Consider the following 18,688-nt stretch of genomic DNA (forward strand, 5'->3'; position numbering starts at 1 on the left):
GCTCAAGGTTCAAGGACAGCTTATATTGTAACATTCTTTAAATAAACAGGACAGATTTAAGAAACAAAATCATTGTTTGAATAAGTGCTAAAGGAACAATGAATGGACTCTATTCTACATTCACTAAATTCCAATTTATAATACTTTCGCCAGTTCTGCAACTGCACTTCAAGAAAGATAATATCTTATAGATCAGGGGTGGGCAAAATACGGCCCGCGGGCCACATCCGGCCCGTTGGTCTTTTTAATCCGGCCCACCAAAGATTGGTACAGAATTAAGGTTTGATGTAAATGATTGAATGATTGCATTCATTTGATTTTGACTTGTAATGACAGGCATTTCGACAGCGGGTGGCACATTAGGCACAGTGACTTGATTTTGTGGAGATTTTGCAGTTTTTTATATGTATGGTATCTTGTGCTGACCCGGCCCGTCTGTCAAATTTTAAGTCAATGAGGCCCCTGAGCCAAAAAGTTTGCCCACCCCTGTTATAGATACTTGGGTATCGTTTTCAATGCTTCAGGTAATTGTCATTCTCATTATCAGGCTTCCAAAATAAAAATTTGAGAAAGCTTTGTCAGGAATAATGAAAGTCAACATATCCTCCAACCCTAAATTAAAAAAAACCCACTGTTAGTTCCTTACTTTTCATAAGCAGTAGTTATTGGAGTTTCTACCTGTTTATAATATGGAATTCTTTCAAATCAAACTCCTCAGAACTATTTTAGGTGTACCAAATGGTATTCATATCCCCTTTTTCTATGTTGAAATTGGTAGAGGCATAATTAAAGCTAGAACAATTGTAAGGACATTTAATTATTGGGCTAGACTTCTATTACTACCTGATGCCTCCTGGAGCAAATGAATTTTTCACTCCTTTCTGCACTAGTTGATTTACATTTTTATCCAATCATTTGTATTCTTTCAGTTTTTCTCCATAATTCTTTTTAAATCCAAATAATGCTAATAATAATTTATTATTTTAAAAAAGGGTGCTTGATGCCTTTGCCCCTACCCTCCCAAACTGTTTAAATTATCACACAAAATTAAGGGTTTATTGATATGCACTTAATAAAACCAAAATCAAATGCAATCATTATCTCAAATTTGTTACAGTGCCATCCTTTTGAGAGACACTTACAAGACTATGTTCCAATAAATTGTATCAGCAAATAGAGAGGGCCAATTTCTCAATATCCTATATGAGCTTCCAATGAATAGTCCACTTTCCTTGTTCCAAAGAAATTATAGAAGATTTGACACATTATTTATTGTACTGCCCTATTTTCACTTCAGAACATAGAAAATTCTGGAGCTCCTCTGATACAAAAATCATTTTGACATGATTCATATTAAACTGAATATGAAATGAATTTAGATAAGGAAACAATACTAAGAAAATTAGCAAGTTTTAAATGGGCTGCTGCTAAACAGAGAGAATATTTTATCAAAGGTTCCTAATTCTTCTATAATACCATTTTAATATTTTTACATATTTTTGAACATTTTAGTGCAGAGTTCCCCAACCTTTCTGGCAGAGGGGAGGGAGAGAGGAGATGGTTTGGCATGAGAGGCAGGCAAGCATGCACCGCTCCATTTGTGTGAGCGGTGAGCACACACATCAACCACTCACAAAAATGGAGTATGTGTGAATGCGCTTGTTGGCCACTCACGCAAGTGGGGATGCACGTGCGCTCGCCATTTCCATGGCCTGGTTGCAAACACCTCACAACCCATTAGTGGGCCACCGTCCAGAACTTGGGGACTCCTGTTTTACTGCATTTATTAACATTGGGTCACTTCTGTGCAGGTTTTATCTTATTTGTTAAGCGAAAACAATAAATAAATCTATTGATTAATTGATTGACTTAGCAAGTGCTAAAGAAACAGATTGTTCATAAACACTCTGAATATCCCAATTCAGATCTAATCCCTTTTGATAATATTCCTGCTTCCAAAGAGCCATGACCAGATGAATGCGGATAAAAGACCAACACAAACTGTTCAATGCACTGAACAGTAGGTTTGGGTTACTTTGTGCCTGAATCAAAAGCATACATGTTTTGCGGTGAGTTTGATCTTGTCCAAAGTGATTCAGAGAGGAGCAGTGAAGTGGCCAAGAATATTGGCAGCTGTTGGACATCTAGGAGAGAAGGTATGAGATTCAGGGACAAGATTCAGGGCGAGTGCACACACACTCTCCTTGCCCTGAGGCTGCTTCTACCGGCCGATCGAAGTGGCTGGTGACTGCACTTGGGGAGCTTCCATCGCCCGAAAGAGACTGCCTAAAGGCGAGGGAACACAGGCAGCCATGCCACGCCCCGAAGTGGCTGGGGACTCTGCCTTCGGGCAGCTTTTGTCGTCCGATAGAAGCGGCCTCGCAGCAAGGTATGTACGTATGGGCCACTCTAGGTGGGGGAGGAAATTAAGCCACCCCCGAAAAGATGGCCTAGCCGTTTTTTGGGGGGGTCAAAAAAAAAATAAGGCCTGGCCTTATTTTGTGAGAAACACGGTATATTTTCCAGTGTAATTCTTTGCAGTGAACTCTATTAAATAGAATGGAATAGAATAGTCGTCACTTAACAGTACTTAGGACCAGAATTTCTTATTGCTAAGTGATTCAGCGATAAAGGGCAACATGAGAGTGAAAATTCCTTCTCCGACCTCATTTGGTTTCCAAATGTTACCAGTCTAGATAACATCTTCAGCAGAACTTAGGGGATGTCAGTGTCAATGTTCTTCTGTTTATAAGGGCTTCCTGTAGTCAGTAGGTCTTGCCAACATCACGTGAGTATGCTGCCTAGCAAGAGCAATTGTGGCAATTCTAGATTATTAGTGTTATGCAAATCTCTGGGGGTCATTAAGTGAAAAGTTCATGTAATTGTGACTTCTGACTTCCTACTAGCCTCCTCATTGACTTTGCTTGTGGGAAATTGGCAGAGAACATAACAAATTGAAATCACATGACTGTGGCAATACAGAGCAGTTGGAACTTTAAGGACCTATTGTAAGTACTTTTTTAGTGCTATCACAAATTCATAGGACTGCATAGGACTGACTGTACTCTGAGCCACTTTGAAAATTTATTTCACTTCAACTATTTCCGTCTGCTGCATTTTTTTTCTATTGGCATCCACAGGTAAGTAGATAAAATAATATTTTAAAAACTAAGTGCAAATCAAGCATGTTAAATCAAATTTCAAGCCATTTGGGTTAAAGATTTTTTTTCCAGAAAACCCGTATTACTAGCTATATTTAAAAATTATTAAATTACATAGTAATTTTAGCTTTCATTAGGTAGATGTTTTTCAAGGCAGAAAAATGATACTGCTCTTTTATCTGCTAATAGCAAGAGAGATAGGCTAAATAGAAAAGATCAATTAAGCTTATCTCACTGGTTCTGTATCTTAATATGAAAAGATGAAATATGGTCAGCGATCTAATAATGGCTCTTGGAGCGCTGAAGGGTCTTACAATAAAATAATGGCTATAATACTCTTTAATATTATTCCATATGAATTGTATGAGATTAATATCAATAAACAAATTCAATTACAGACATTTTTAAAAATCAAGTAAAATACAAATTCATTCAGACAAAATCTTGTCAATATCTAAATATTTTTTTGAAGCCCATGCAACTACAAGTCAGTCACAATATCATGTTCCCATTAAGATTGCCTTTTACAGAAGGTACACTTAGCTATATAATTATATACATGGAACATGCCTTAACACCGTCTCATCAATTATAGAAATAATAGATAAATGAGTGAAACTTATTATAAATGTTCAGAACATTACAGCAAGAACTAAACATACAAATTATATAAAATCACTAAAGGTAAATCACCAGTGAATTCTGATAACAATGACTATATTAGTATGAGAATCAAATCAACCTAGAAAGGATTTTGCCATTCTCTGTTTACAGTGTGACAGTTAATAATAATAGCATGAATCAACATCTGCCACTGTCATTTTCTGAATCAGTCATTAAAAAAGTTATGGTATGTGGGCTCGGATATACGTCTTTTGTACCCAAAATAAAGTTTGGGAGAATCAACATCAATTTATTAAACTTAACCAAAATTGAAAATAAATTATTGGTGCTTTAGTACCAACATTCAAGAATCTTTATTGGTTGTCAGAGTTTCAGTCAGATATTCTCTTTAAAGCATTTTTTGTGTCCATGTGCAAGAATAGGAAAGATAAACTGGTTGTGCTTAATTCCCAGTGAAATTAATGGGACTTTTATGAATTGGAAATTGTTCAGATATTTAAATTAATAGCTGGAGCAGTGGGGTTGTGCAGTGAGCTAGAACACACAGTTATAGTTGATTAGCTCCTGCATTAGGCAATATGTGCTATAATTGGTTGCTGTAGATATGGAGGGCGGAGTTTTCCTTTTTCCCCGCCTTTTTCTTCTATGTGCCCTGTATACTCTGTGATTTACCTTACGATCCTCCTGTTTGCCTAACCATCTCATTTGCTGTAAACATAGATGTAAAATGTATTTATTTGTATAAACTAAAAGTTCATGCCAGAGTCTCTGACTTCATTTGGACACCTGCTGCGCAATTCCCTGACAGAAATTAAGGGCACTGAAGAGCAATATTGAATCCAGATTGTATTTACATGCTTGCAATTGGAATAAGAAAAGGAACAGAAGTTTTTCAAACATTTTTATAACATGGATTGAAAAGGAATCACAGAAAAGTTTCAAAGTAATAAAGAGAGAATACAGTTATGACTGCAATTGAATCATCTCACTGGCTATCGGAAAATGGAATAAATCTATATGGAATATTCATTCACTTGAGAGAGAGATATAAATAGTTTTGGAAATCATCCTTCCAATCCAAAGATTTTAAATGTCAAAAGGTTCCATGGCACTAAAAGGTATGCTGAATTCAGTTAATACAATCAATTGTGTAATGGAAACATGTAAAATAATATTGAAACAACATTATTGGATTTTGTAAACAGTTAAAAAACATGCTGAGAGATTGTTCTTGGCTCTTCAAAATTGTAAATTGCCGGATGTTGCCAGATCTTAGACATGCATCCACTGGAAATTACTAGCACCTACTCTTAGAAATCCTGGTAACTGGCAGGAAGAAGCTTGTTTGTAATGTTAGCAGCTTTCTTCCCAAATACGTATATATCATTAACCAAGATTTGTAAATAGCCATTTGCCTCTTCACCTGTGTAAAGTATGAATCATCTCTGCATAGCTATGCATAGAATGTCTGTAAATCAAGTAAATGTTGATTCATTTTGCCATATAGAGAAAGGCATCAGACTGACTAGGAAACACCCATCATAAAAGAAATAAACATCAACTGGGTGGATTCTTCCCACCCAGAAGAACACCAGGATCCTGAACTTAACAGGCTGAAAGAATAAAGCTGCATACCTGCAGAGAATGACAACAGCCTTCCTGGATTAGATCACAGCTCATCCAAAATTTCACTTCTAACAATGACTAACCAGATGTCTTTGGAGTGGTTGCAGACAGGAAATAAAGCCACACTTCTTCACTATTGTTTCTTACAGTATTTGTAGATAGTTGGCTCCCGACTAAGCAATAACTTTCAGTCTTGAAAAGCCAAAGAAACTTCTTGACTATTTTTATTTATGATATGCATGAGTTCTGTAAACCCACCTCCCCCAATCATTTTCTGTTCTAATCAGAGCAACCAAATTTTCTTAGTTCACAGCATCCTTAGTATTACTAAGTTATGATAGTGCAAAAGGACATCACAAAAATTTTACCCTGGGCTGTCACAGAATATAGTTTGAGAATCAGACTACACCTTATAAGGAAAGGTGTCTAAACCTTTGAATATTTCTCTCTTTTTACTTTTTCCAGCTCCATTACAATCTCTGCCAAGTGTATCAATCAAAACTATATATAATATTCCAGATGCAGACATATAACTTTGCATGAGAACATTACAATGTTGGCAATTTTATTTTCAGCTCTTTTCCTAATGATCCCTGCATGCAATTTGCTTTTTTCACAGCTGCCACACATTGAATTGATGTCTTCAGTAAACTAGCCACTTCAACCCTAAAAAGATTAGTTTCAAACAGTTCAGACTTCAACAATATATGTATGAAGTTATCTATACACTTGACTATTTCACTGCTTGCATCCAAATCAAGATAATTTTCTAGCAATTAAAAAGCACTGGATGCAATACAAATTTTTGTGGGACTGACTCCACCTCTCCCTCTATTAAGAAAACTGATCATTTATTTCTATATGGTGCTGCCTGGAGTTTTAACTGGTTATCATCACCCATAACAAGTTTTCTTATTTCGTCATTACTAAATATATTGAAGAGCCTGCAGTGAGGAATTTTACCAAGGCCTTTTTGAAAATGCAACTATGCAATGTGGACAACCCTAAAAAACTATGAAAGAGTTTGGCAAGGCAAGGTTTCTCTTTGCAGAGTCCATGCAGATTGTCCTGCAGCAAGGTGTGTTCCTTTATGTGCTACGTTATTTCTTTTCCGTTTGGTTTACTATTTTATGTTCTTTATTTGTCAGATTTAGATACCATTCATCTCAATTGCAGTGTGACTCTGGGTAATGTACAAATAGCTGCATAAATCCCTGAAACCATATAAAAATATGAAAAAGCAATAAAAGAGTTAGACAAAAACAAAAATAAGGTGAGGGTAAAGCCATCAATAAGCTAACCACCCCAGGGTTGCATGCTCCTAAGATCTGTGAGTTGGCAGAGCCTATCTTCAAACTTCTTCAAAAGGCCCAGGAGAGTGAGGCCCTGCCTTATATCTGGAGGGAAGGTATTCTAGAAGGTGGGGACAGTGGCAGAGAAAGTTTTCTTCCTGGATCCTACCACTTGACATTCTTTAACTGATAGAGTCTATAACATACCTTCCACACTTGACCATCCATGGGCTGATGTGATAAGGCTGAGATGGTAATCTGGCTCCATGCCTTATAGAACTTTAAAGGTAATAACTAATGACTGTGAACTGGAGTCAGAAACAAACTGGGCCCAATATAGGTCCTCTAGGTATTGCATGTGGCATCCCTGAGGCACTCATAATTTCTTAGGCAGCTGCTTCTGGATACTCTTCAAGGGTAACTTTATATAAAGCACATTGCAATTGTTCATTGGAAGATGACTAAGTCATGAGTGAACAAGATATTCATTTTACTGATGTTTTTATACTACTCAAATGAAAAGGTCTCTGAGTATTTACTGTCAAATATACAAAACCAAAAAGCCTAAAATGAAAATCAATATTAATTGTTCCTACTTGATCATACCTGGGAATAATTTAACCTCTAAAATAGCCAGGATTTCAGGGCTACTTGGAAATGTAGTAGGGTAGTCCTTATATCCAGGAGGCTATTCCAAAGGATCACCATGTTGGAGAAACTTGACACCAGGGTTCCCTGAAGCTGATATTTCTTCAAGAGCAGTGTTTTTATTATATCCTCTGTTCCCAATATCAGTGGATGGCTAAATTCCCCGCACAGCAGATGGTCTTGGAGATGCCACGCAGGTTTTTAATGTAACAACTAGCACTTTGAATTCAACCTAGAAGATATTCATCAGAAAATACATCTTCTACAGTACATATATCATATGGTCAAACTTAGATGACATTTCACTCCCAACAGGTTTATAGGGAATGGTCCTGGGAAAGGGCAAAACCTTTCTATTTGAGTAGAATCAATATTCAGAAAGCAGAACCACTGCAGAAATGTCATCTATTCCTAATCCTTTCAGCCAAGTCCAGAAGATGGTCAATGGAACTGAAAACAGCTGAAAGGATAACAGGCCCAAGAAAGTCTCATTCCCTTGTTCCACTTCGGGCACATGTTACCTACAGTACATGAGTTACCAATGCTGTGAATTTATTAAGCTGACTGGCCATATTGACCACTTTTCTGTCTTGATTTGACTGACAAATTATATATATGTTTTACCAAGCGATAAACAATTTCACATTTAAATTATTGAGAATTCTGCAGTGGACACCATCAGAGCACATGATGTTACTGTGTTCAAGATGCCCTAAAACATCTTTCTGTGTTAACTGGGTTAATTTTGCTTTAGTTGAGAAAGTTAATATAAGCTCAAGTATTTCTCCCATATCTTCCATAGTAGGGACAGAAGCAAAGAATTCTAATTTTCTCTGCAGTCCACTGTTCTCTTTGAGCATCCTGTTCACTCCTTTGTTATCATGTCTCAACAATTTATATTTAAAAATGTTCTTATTGTTCCATTTTGTGTTTTTTCCCCTTTGCTTTTGCATATCTTTGGCTTCTCTGGTCCAACTTTTATTATATTGCCACTTCATTTTTTAAAATAAAAAGCATTTTAAATCACAGCAGTTATACATAAAACTAAGGATAATTTGTCTAGGTATTTTAATTTCCTACTTTACTGTACTCTTCAAATAGCTTATCTTTAATACTGCTATCACTGCAGATCAGAGAATCATTCCCTGCCAACCCTAATCCTAAACTCATTCTATAAAAGCATACAATCCTCCTACACGAAGCCAAAAAAAGTTTCACTGACCTAGTCATGCAGTATTATACTATTAATATTCAGTTTAATTTACCAAGAATAGGAAAAGGGTGAATTAAACATACAAACTAGTACATGAAATCTAACTAGCCCTTTAGATTATACCTGTGCTATATCAATGATTCTAGAAAGAGGTATTATATTCTTCAGACCACTGTATCATTGTTGGAGCAGTCTTCTAACATAACTTTCTTTAAAATCATAGAAGTACAGAATATCCATGTCCATCATCCTTTGTTTTAGGTTTCCACAACTTTATCATAGAACTCAAAAATAAGGAGCTACAAAAATTAGTCTGCTAGAACAAAGTGTCCAAAAGTGGGGCATAATCATACATGACTGTTATAACATAAACTAATATTGTATTCCCAGGACTATCTCTTGTTTTAAACAATCTCTGCTATCTAGCACCCTTCATGAAACATGATATACAGTGGATGTGTCACAATTTAAAAAAAATAAGTGCAGATGTTTTGGCACAGATGATAAAGTTTATTGTTCAAGAAGAAAACCTTTCAAATTTAATTTGAAAAATGAAGTTTTAAGTACAATAATTTGCTTTCTACGTATGATAATCTTAAATAAAATGTGTACAGTTTCATGGTACAAAATATGAATACATACTTTTGAGAGCCTTATTTGTATCCTATTTTTTAAATGATTCTATTGCAATATGGAAGAAATGGGAACATGGGGAGTTCATTAAACCCCACATAACCATGTTGAAAATTAAATATAAAAAGCAGCTACAAGCAAATACAAGCAAAGAGAATGGAAAAAACTAAGCCTGAATATTCAATACGGAGCCTGAAAGTGTTCTGAATATGGCAAGCAGTATTCACACAAAAGATGCAGAGAGCTTAAGCCAGAATGATTTCATAGCAAACAGATTTGCCTGAACAGGCTGCCTCATGATCCTGCCAGTTTTTTTTAAATAAATGTTGCTTTATCTACAGTTTTTGCTTAAGGAGACCCATATCAGCAGTCATTTGTAATAGCAATATGTTTAATGACTTTAGCAATATTTTAAATCCAGAGAATTTTGATAACTTACATTTTATGTATATCTTTAGAAATAACTAAATATGGCAACGCAAACAAAATTTTTGGAATTCAGTACAAAAGAAATAAAACTAATTCTATTATAAGGATAAAGATACAACCAAGACTTTCATCAACTTTAAAGATCTCCATTTTTCCTAGAAATGTTAATTATAATAGCGGTTTAGGAATCACTGTGGTCTTCACCACTTAAGTTTCCACGGTTTTGGCTTTTCCTTGGAAAAGCCATCTGAAATGACATCTGTTTGCCTCTCAAAGAAAAAAGAAGAAAATCAAACAGATCAAACATATAAATTATCATTTCACCAACAAAAGAAAATTATAGCTCTTTAGACATCTGAACATAACAGTGACCCATTCATTAAAGTGAAGGATAAATATGAGAAAAAACTGCATCATTCATAGTTACACTGCCTTTAAAAGGAAATTAATTGGAGACTGCAGAAAACAGGCACAATGTTAATTCAGTGCAATGATCTCCAACAGCTATCGTATCAATGTAACAATGTAAATAACTGCATGTTTACTTTTAGGAGATCATCCAAGTTTGAATACTTTATATTATTCAGATGTATGCCTTATTCCTTAGCCTTAGGAATGGTGGAATATATACCACTACTTTTTAGCAAAAGGAACAGGAATCAATTTACAACAAAATTACAACGGAATCCTGGATATACCCAATTAAAAGTGAAGCAAACAAGTTCTGAATATGTGGATTGTCTCTTTGACAACAGCTAATTTCCAGGTTAAAGACTGGAACTTAAGTTTTCCTAGGTAGGAAAATGTGAATGTGATGATGCATCCTTGAAACCAGCTGATACATTGCTCAAATAATAACAATTGATACTCTATATATGATATTTTAAAAAATCCATCTTTAATGCAATGAAGGCTTTCTACAAGTTTCCAGAAGATATGGTGTGTATGTGTTTTTCCAACCTTCATTTTTGAATTATGGGAACGTACACGTTGTACAAAAAAGGGTTGGTTTCAGAACAAGGATCCTATGACTTCAATGATTTGGAGGAAAATCTAAACAGTATCTTATTCAGAGGATATTTGGACCAAATTCTGAGTATTTTTATGGAAGTCATGGCAAATTCTTTCCCTGTTCTGTTGATACATGATTCACTGAGAAACATTATTTGGTTGTTTAATCTTTGGGGCTTTAAAATCAATTAAACAGCTTTTATTCTTTGAGAGGTTTTTTCCTCCAAATATTATAGAATATCATAGAATAACAGAGTTGGAAGGGACCTTGGAGGACATCTAGTCCAACCCTCTTCTCTAGCAGGAGAGTCTATTCCAAATGTTAGCCTCTAGCTAGGATCGAACTCACCGCCTCCTGATTGTGAGGCGAGAGCTCTCAACATCCTTCTTCTAAAGGAATATCATCTCGTCTGTATTATTTTAAGGTTATTCTTTTATCATTAGTAATATGAAGCTGTTTCCACATAAGTTCAAAAATTTAGCAAATTAAATTATAGATGCCAATATGGAATACCTTTCCTTTGGTATTTGATAACACATACAAAAAAACAATAACATTAATAGCTCCGAGAATCTGACCCAACTGCCATCTGTGCTCATCCTACTATTGGCAGTAGGATGCTATTTCATATTTATATAAAATATGCAAAGCAAATGTAGCATAAATCATCACCCTCTAATTAAACTAAGAATATACTAAATACTTTCAATTATGTTCAGCATTCCTGTATCAAAAATCCTGTTTTCACTAGATTTGAGACAAGTATATATATTTGTCTTAAACAGTAACTTATTGGCTGAATAAAGAAACACAGTTTAATGTCAGATTGTCACGAAATCTTTCAAAGGTTTTTTAAAAAGTTCTACATACTGACCAGTAGGGGTCATTTCAGCACAAAAATTATAACAGAATAAGATGACTTAAAGAGGAAGCTCTGTAGAAACACAAGACCTATTCTTTTGAGGTAAACAGGCTTTTATCCACACACAATATTCATGACAAGAGTGTTCCCAATTTTGAAAGATGTTTAATTAATAGATGAAAAACAAGTAACTCATCCAACAACTTTAATGTAATTGTTGGAACTATCAACAGACTTCAGAACTAACATTCTTATCTACAAGCTCAATCATATAGACATGTTGCAAAATCCAAAGTTAGCTATAATTACCAAGAGCTTAGCCGAAGTCATCATTTAAAGCTTTGAAGATGAAACTATAGTTCTAAACAATTCTTAAAACTGTCAAAAAACCTCTGAACTAAAATGAAGTAGGGTGTTGAGGTGGCAGAATTTGCTCTAGCATAAACATTCACTATAGTTACACATAAAGATGTACTTTCCATAACAGCCATTTCATTCAGCTCAACATCCTTATAACTCCTTTACTTAAACCTCCATGCAAAGGAATCACAACCCCAAGCAAGTTATTAAAAGTCTGATAGGACTATCAAGTTCTCATCTTGCCAATTAAACTAAACTGAAGCACACCTGTACTAGGGGGAAAAGGCCTCTTAGCTACAAAACTACAGGTTAAAATAAGCTGTAGTGGCTGCCCCAAAGGATAAATCGAAATTTTTAGGGATAAAGGGGAATTAAGAATTCTTTAAATTATGCATAGCTGGGAATGTTTTAGATGGTTTTCCTGCCATTTTTTTTTCAAAGGAATTTTTGAGCTCTCTGCAGCCCTCTTGTGGATCATTCTTATGGGAGGGAAGTGAAAAGGAATTTTCCATAAAAAAATATTCTGATTGTCATATGCACTATATTCCCTTAAGACTTCCGAATGAAAAGTTGTAATGGAGAGACTGAATACTCACATACAATTTGGGCAGAAGCTAGTAGACAAAATATTTAAATGTTTCCAATTTTATTAATGATAAAGAATAGTTATGAAAAATATGTTATAGCTATATAATCTATCAATCTATCCATCTATCAATCCATCTATCTATTTATAATACAACATATTTTTTTTTCAGAAATGAAAACAAGACAGCTGGTTCTTTTTCCCATCCCAGCAAACAAGTATGCAATTGCTCTTTTCAACCTTCTTGGGAACAGAACTCCAAAATAATTTGAATAAAGAGAGCTTATTTGTATTTAGTAATGTTTTGAAAATACATTTATTATGAAAGATTAAAATGGTAGGACATCCTTCAGCACTATAACTAGATAAAAGTTGAGTTCCACATGACACACTATCAATAACCAACTGCTTCATATATATGGATTGAAAAGTCATCGACATTCAGGTAAGCGTATTGGTGATTTGGGCTGTAACAGCCAGCAGGAAAATAGCGAAGTCAGAAGAGCGAAATGATGTTCAAATTAACATTTTTGTACAAATACCACAAAAACCCGCTTTATTTTTGCGGTCCAATTAAAATCCATCTTGAAACCTAACACCGATGAAAACAGCAAGAAAAAGGCGCGGGGGGGGGGAGGAGCGGGGTGGCGGCGTAAAAGAGGAAACTGGAGAACCAAACACCCTCCAGTGCTTGGAAACATGCGCGCACCACTATCAGCGTCTTTCCCCTCTCCCCTTTATTCTTTCTTTTTCTTTTTTTAATAGTGCAGGCAATATATATACACACACACACAATACACACACACACACACACAGAGGAGCATGAGAATGACATAGACAAATGGAAAATATTTCTTGGGAGGGAGAGAAGAGATGGAACCTACAGACACGCCAAATTCGACGAAGCTACCACCTTTTCCTTGAATTTCGCGAGCGGTTTTCAAGGTAGTTACAGCTGCATTACAGCCCGGTTGTGCGTCGGAAAAATGAGAGAGGCTGGAAAGGAAAACCGCGAAGCGCCACTAGTGTGTGTGTGCGTGTGTGTGTGTGTGAAAGCCAGGGGGGCTCACAGGGTCCTTTTCCTCTCGGGGCAGAGCCCCGCAACCCTACCAAGCCACGCGCTGCTTCGGGCTCCTGGGTCCGCGCGGGGGCGGAGCGGCTATCTGCCCCGCGGACGGGAGCAAGACCACGATCTTCCGCGTTTTACCTTCGCAGACGCCCGCTTCGTACTCGGTGAGAGAATCGCCGTTGAGCGGCGGGCGGATCACACAGCGAAGTCCGCGGTCACAGGCGCCGTGCAGCCCGAAGAAGCCGCCGCAGGTCTCGTTGCGCTGCCGGGCGCAGATGAAGCAGCAGCCGCAGATGTCCAGAACGACACCGCCGGGGCAGTTCTTGGGCTCCTCGCACCTGGACTCGTCGCAAGGCAGGCAGACGAAAGCCCGAGTCCCGGGCGTCCCCGGGAGCACCAGCAGCGCCAGGAGCAGCAACCACCTCTCGGCCAAGGGCCAGTCGCCGCCGACACCCCGACGCCTCCGCCCCGCGGCGTCCGTGGCCAGGGACATCGCGGCCAGGGCCGAGGCAGCCCTCGCAAGTCCACTCGCACTCCCCGAGCCCGGCGTGGAGCAACCCAGCCGCGCGGCGGCGGCGGCGGCGGCGGCGACGGAGCTCTGCCTCCTCCGGCTGCTCCAGAAAAGTTTCCTGTTGGCGACCAGCAGCTCCGCGGTCCCGCTGAACTTCTCCTCCAGGCAGGCGGGCAAAGAAACTCGCTCCTCCGGTCGGTCCTCTCCCTCCGGACTCCTGGAAACCTCCGGGCGCTCCTGCGCAGCGACTACGCAGCTAGTATAACGGGCGTCGGAGCGAGAGGAAAGCGAACACCAGCACCTCCGCCGACAACTCGCCGCCCGACTCTTCGCCTTCTCCGACTTCTCCCAGCTCCCAACGTTTTACTCCCGCCCTCGGCTGCTCCGCGGTCATTGGATAGCGACTCGGCCGGCTCGGCCCACGACCGCTTTCCCGGGCGTTCATTGGGTGCTCTCCGCCGCCTCGGCCCGCCCCCTTCGCCCACCCTTTACTTTCTCCGAGAGGCGCCGCAGTTCGGGCCCTACGGCGCTGGCTTTCCTCTCACCTCGCGCTCTGCCCCCTCCCCTGCCCGTGGCTTTGAGGTTTGCGAGACGGGCAGGGAGACCCGGAGAGCGGCCCCGCGGAGCTCAAGCGGGATGCCCAGCCAGTCCGGGAAAGGCAAGCCCGGGTGGGAGGGGCGCTCTTGAAACCATGGGCAGCTCCGGTGTTGGGAGAGAAGCAGCAGAAATGGGGGTGAGGGAGGACGGGGGTGTGCGGGTGTGGCCGAAGCGAAAGGAAACCCGAAGGCTGCTGCAATGTTATCCTGTGAGAGCAGCTGGAGGCATCCAGGGTCTGGCACCACCGGGGCCAGGGATGAGGTGGTCCTCACCCCGCCAAGGGGACGCCCGCAGGTGAAAGTTCCTAGATAGTGACCGGCCTCTGTATTATTACAAAGGCAGCCTCGGCGCGCTGGGCACTCGGGCCCGATTGACGAGCGCTTCTTCTGGGGATGCTGCCGTTAACCCGCTGCGCCCGCCAGAAAGGGAGAGCCCGACGGCCCGGTGGTGGTGGTGGTGGTCCTCGCTTGCTTAACCGCGTGTGCTGGCTTACTGGCGACGGCGTCTGGATGTCGCAGAGGGCTGGCTTCAGTCAGCGCAGCCCACCCTCAACGGTGCATAGGCAGCCCACTACCAATTTAAGTCGCCGTTTGGAGGGAGAGGTGGGGGCGGGAAACAGGTGGGCGGTTGCCAGAGCAGGTGGTTCCTTGGTGCCAGGTCGATGGATGGGGGCTAGGTTGCAGCAAACTCCGGGGAAGTGTTCCTTGAACACAGAAGTGAGACAGAATAGCAAAGGTAGGCAGTTGTGACTGAGGACAGCTACAACCCCTTTTGCCACTGGTTATGTTAGGCAAAAGCCAAAAGCTGTGCATCTTGTAATTATGGATGGACTGGTGGTGCAACAACCTGAAGCATGGGTTGGCAGCTGAATCCTTACTGCAGCTGCTTAAATTAATTCTTTCCTGCAGGGTGTTTGGTTTTAACAAGAATGCCAAAGTGGTTTACGACTGCCTTCTTCCAGGAGACGTTTTTCAACCTCTCAGCCTTGGCATTTCGTGGCTTCCTCCCATCTTGAGTCCTAACACAGTCCAACCATATTTAACTTTTTGCAGTTAGTCACGTTGATGAATAGATGTTGCTCTCCCCACTGTAGATGTGGCTGCTGTTTGCTGCTGTTTGTCATCCGTTTGCAACACACAAGAGCCACTGGGGCTGGAGCAGCACAGCATGCTAACAGTGGTGACTCGTACTGAGTACTGTTCAACTTCAGTTTTCTTCTGATGGCTCAACACATCATATGAAATCAGCCTCTTGGTTAATTATGTACAAGGTATTGTGTAAACCCACAAAATGTGTAGCTTCAGAGGCTGATTTAGTATGTTGTAGTATTGCATGGACCCAGACCTAGAATGGGCCAAAGGTATTTTTCCACCTAAGACAAAGTACAGGGTGGTCTCTCATCCCAGCTCCATGCACAGTAACCATTTGTATTGATAGCCTAATCTTACTGCACCATCTTATTTAGAAGGAATAGGCTAGTTTTGGCCTTCATATCAGCTGTGAAGCCAAGCACTCTTATATAAGTTGCAGTGAGTACAGCATGATTGAGACTGGCATCCATTCCTGTCCTACTAGCAGCTTTTGTATAGGGTTCTCCCTGCTGGTAAGGGTTGTCCCTGCTAGTAAGATTGGCCTTGCACATGTAGAAGATTTCAAGAGAGTTTCGTACACTTTCTCAATTCTTAGTCCACTTAGAGAGTAGGAGGAGTCACTAATTGAAAGGCAAATTGAAATGGAGTCACTAATTGAAAGGTTTTGTCTTCTCAGTATCAGCTGAACTTTTTCTAACTGTATGCAAATTACATGCTGCATTGGATTCACTCTGGGCCCAAGTAATCATCTGAAAAGGAATACCTCTTCTATACCCACTCTGGGAGGCACCTGATGTTTCAGAATCACTCTATTCCACAAAGTGATCCTTTAGCTTCTTTGAGAGTTGCAGGTAGGCTGGAAAATTGAACTCATTCATGGGAAAACCTTGCTCCCCTTGACCTTAAAACAAGTTTGAAAAAAATGTCAACCAAGAGATAAAACTGAAAAGTGAGAGGACTTTGATTAAATACAGATTACATGCTTTTCCCCCAGCCCCACCAAGACAGGGACATGGTTTTCATGTCATTATGTATGCGTTTATAACCTGCCTTTTTGTCTGACAGATTGCCCCAGGCAATTAAAAGAAGTAAGATATGCAATTAAAATATAATTAAAATACATATATAAATTCAGAACTTCATAAAAGTGTGCCAAGGTCTGGTTAAAAAGGTGGGTGGAAGAAAAAAAAACACCCCACCCATAAATAGAAAGAGAATAGGTCAAATTCAACTCTGAAAAGTTTTGAGTTCCATGCTTAGTAGGATGCACTTTCTGTGTGTTCGATGAATAGCTAGAAATCTGAACCAATTGCACAACTCTGGAAGAAAAGGTGTCCCAGAGTTTCAAGCCTCACAACTAGATTGGATCATAAACAGCCTTTTGAATTTTATTATCAGTTTGTGGGCAGAGAATGGGTGATCAGTTTTTCCAGGGAAAGAAGAAATGCTTAAATGTTTTCTCAATAGCAGAGACTGGTGGGGGAAATAATTGAACTGTAAGAAATCAAAGATGTAGCAAACCTCTGGAAGAGTGTAGAGGAAAAGATAGGATATACATCTCTGGCCATCAAGTAAATAAGTACAACAACATCTCATTCTGTTTGCAAATATTTATCTGAAATACTCTTCTCCTTGAAAGAATTTCTAAAGCAAATTCTTCTTTAACAAATGTAATGAAAATGGGAAACAGAAAAATGGAGTAGAGCTTTCCCCCCTCCCCCAGCACTAATTAAATTAAAAACCTGGTTCTATCCATAAAGCAGTTGGCAACCATTGAAACTTCTTTGATGACTAGTAGAAAGAAATAATATGCCAAAGATATTAAAAGTATGAGAAGGTAGGGAAGCAATTAAAACAAATGTACACCAAAATTGTTCAATATACCTCTCTATACTTTTTAAATCTTGAAAATGAGTCGTTTCTAGCATATCCCTCCTTGGCTATATATATTTTACTTCTTTTCATATGTTGGCAAGACATACACTCTAGATACTTCCTGTAGAATGCAGACAATAGTATGTTGACTTGTAAGGTCTCTAGATTGGCGATCTCAGTTTTAATAGAATAGAGGGAACATGCATGCTTTTACTGTCCTTCCGAAAGCAATAAGCATGTGGCACAGGTATGATTAAGACTGGTAATTTAACTGCACCTCTAACTAATCCAAAAGGGTAATGTGGAAATCTTGATTATTTTATTCACTTCTCTAGGAAAAGATGAAAAATATGTGGCTGTAGATTTGAAATTGAATTTATAGCAGTCAAATCTTTCATATTTTCCTAAGTTTGATAAACCAAGCTGAAATTACATTTGGATAAGACATCTCGAGAGTTCTGGGTGAACTCCCTATTTATTATTTATTGCATATGAGGGTCTAGATAAAACCTGGGGCAACACCATCGGTTTATAGCTAAGATCAACTTCTGCACAGAACATGATTGGAAGGAATGGAATCACTGTGTCTTAAATGCTCAGTTCTTCTCAATGATCCAGAAACATCCCATTACCAATAATGTTGAAGATTCTAAGAAAAAAAGTGATGCTGCCCATAAACAATTTCTGATAGAGTAATTCAATATGTGACTAGTCTTATGAAAAGCCCACACCACAATCCTCCAAAATAGCAAATATTAATTTTGATAATACATTCCAGTAAGAAGTAGCCATAATATACTTAACTGATTGTTATTACTGTTTGACATGAGAATGGGATTATTCTCCTCCAAGTATGTGTTACACCATCAAGCAGAGAGTGGGGGAATTTTTCCTGCTTGTATGATTCTCTAGATTGAATGCCAGACCTCTTCTAACATGCTTTACTACATGGCTAGCAAAGTATTTCTCACATTGTTAGCATGCCCACAAGTACATGCCAACATTTAAACAAGAAACCACACTTCCACCTTTTCTATTCATATCAACCTGTCCCTTTAAAAACAGTATATGAAATACTGTGTGGAAACCTTTTATCTTA

At 39.1% G+C, this 18,688-nt stretch overlaps 1 protein-coding gene across 2 annotated transcripts in view; it reads right to left on the reverse strand.

Moving 5' to 3' along the window:
- Positions 1-14,378, reverse strand: part of CRIM1 (cysteine rich transmembrane BMP regulator 1) — a 153,952-nt gene extending 139,574 nt beyond the window's left edge. Inside the window, exon 1 of one of the 2 annotated variants that reach the window (XM_026669349.2) lies at positions 13,654-14,378. In XM_026669349.2, the coding sequence (XP_026525134.2) occupies positions 13,654-14,008 (355 nt within the window). In that variant the 5' untranslated portion in view covers positions 14,009-14,378. The remainder of the gene's footprint in view (positions 1-13,653) is intronic. The other variant, XM_026669350.2, reaches the window with a different exon arrangement.
- Positions 14,379-18,688: the final 4,310 nt, after the last annotated feature.

Source organism: Notechis scutatus, chromosome 1, assembly GCF_049901735.1.
Source record: "Notechis scutatus isolate UNSWTSFEM ecotype Mainland chromosome 1, rNotScu1.2, whole genome shotgun sequence".
Classification (NCBI taxonomy): domain Eukaryota; kingdom Metazoa; phylum Chordata; class Lepidosauria; order Squamata; family Elapidae; genus Notechis; species Notechis scutatus.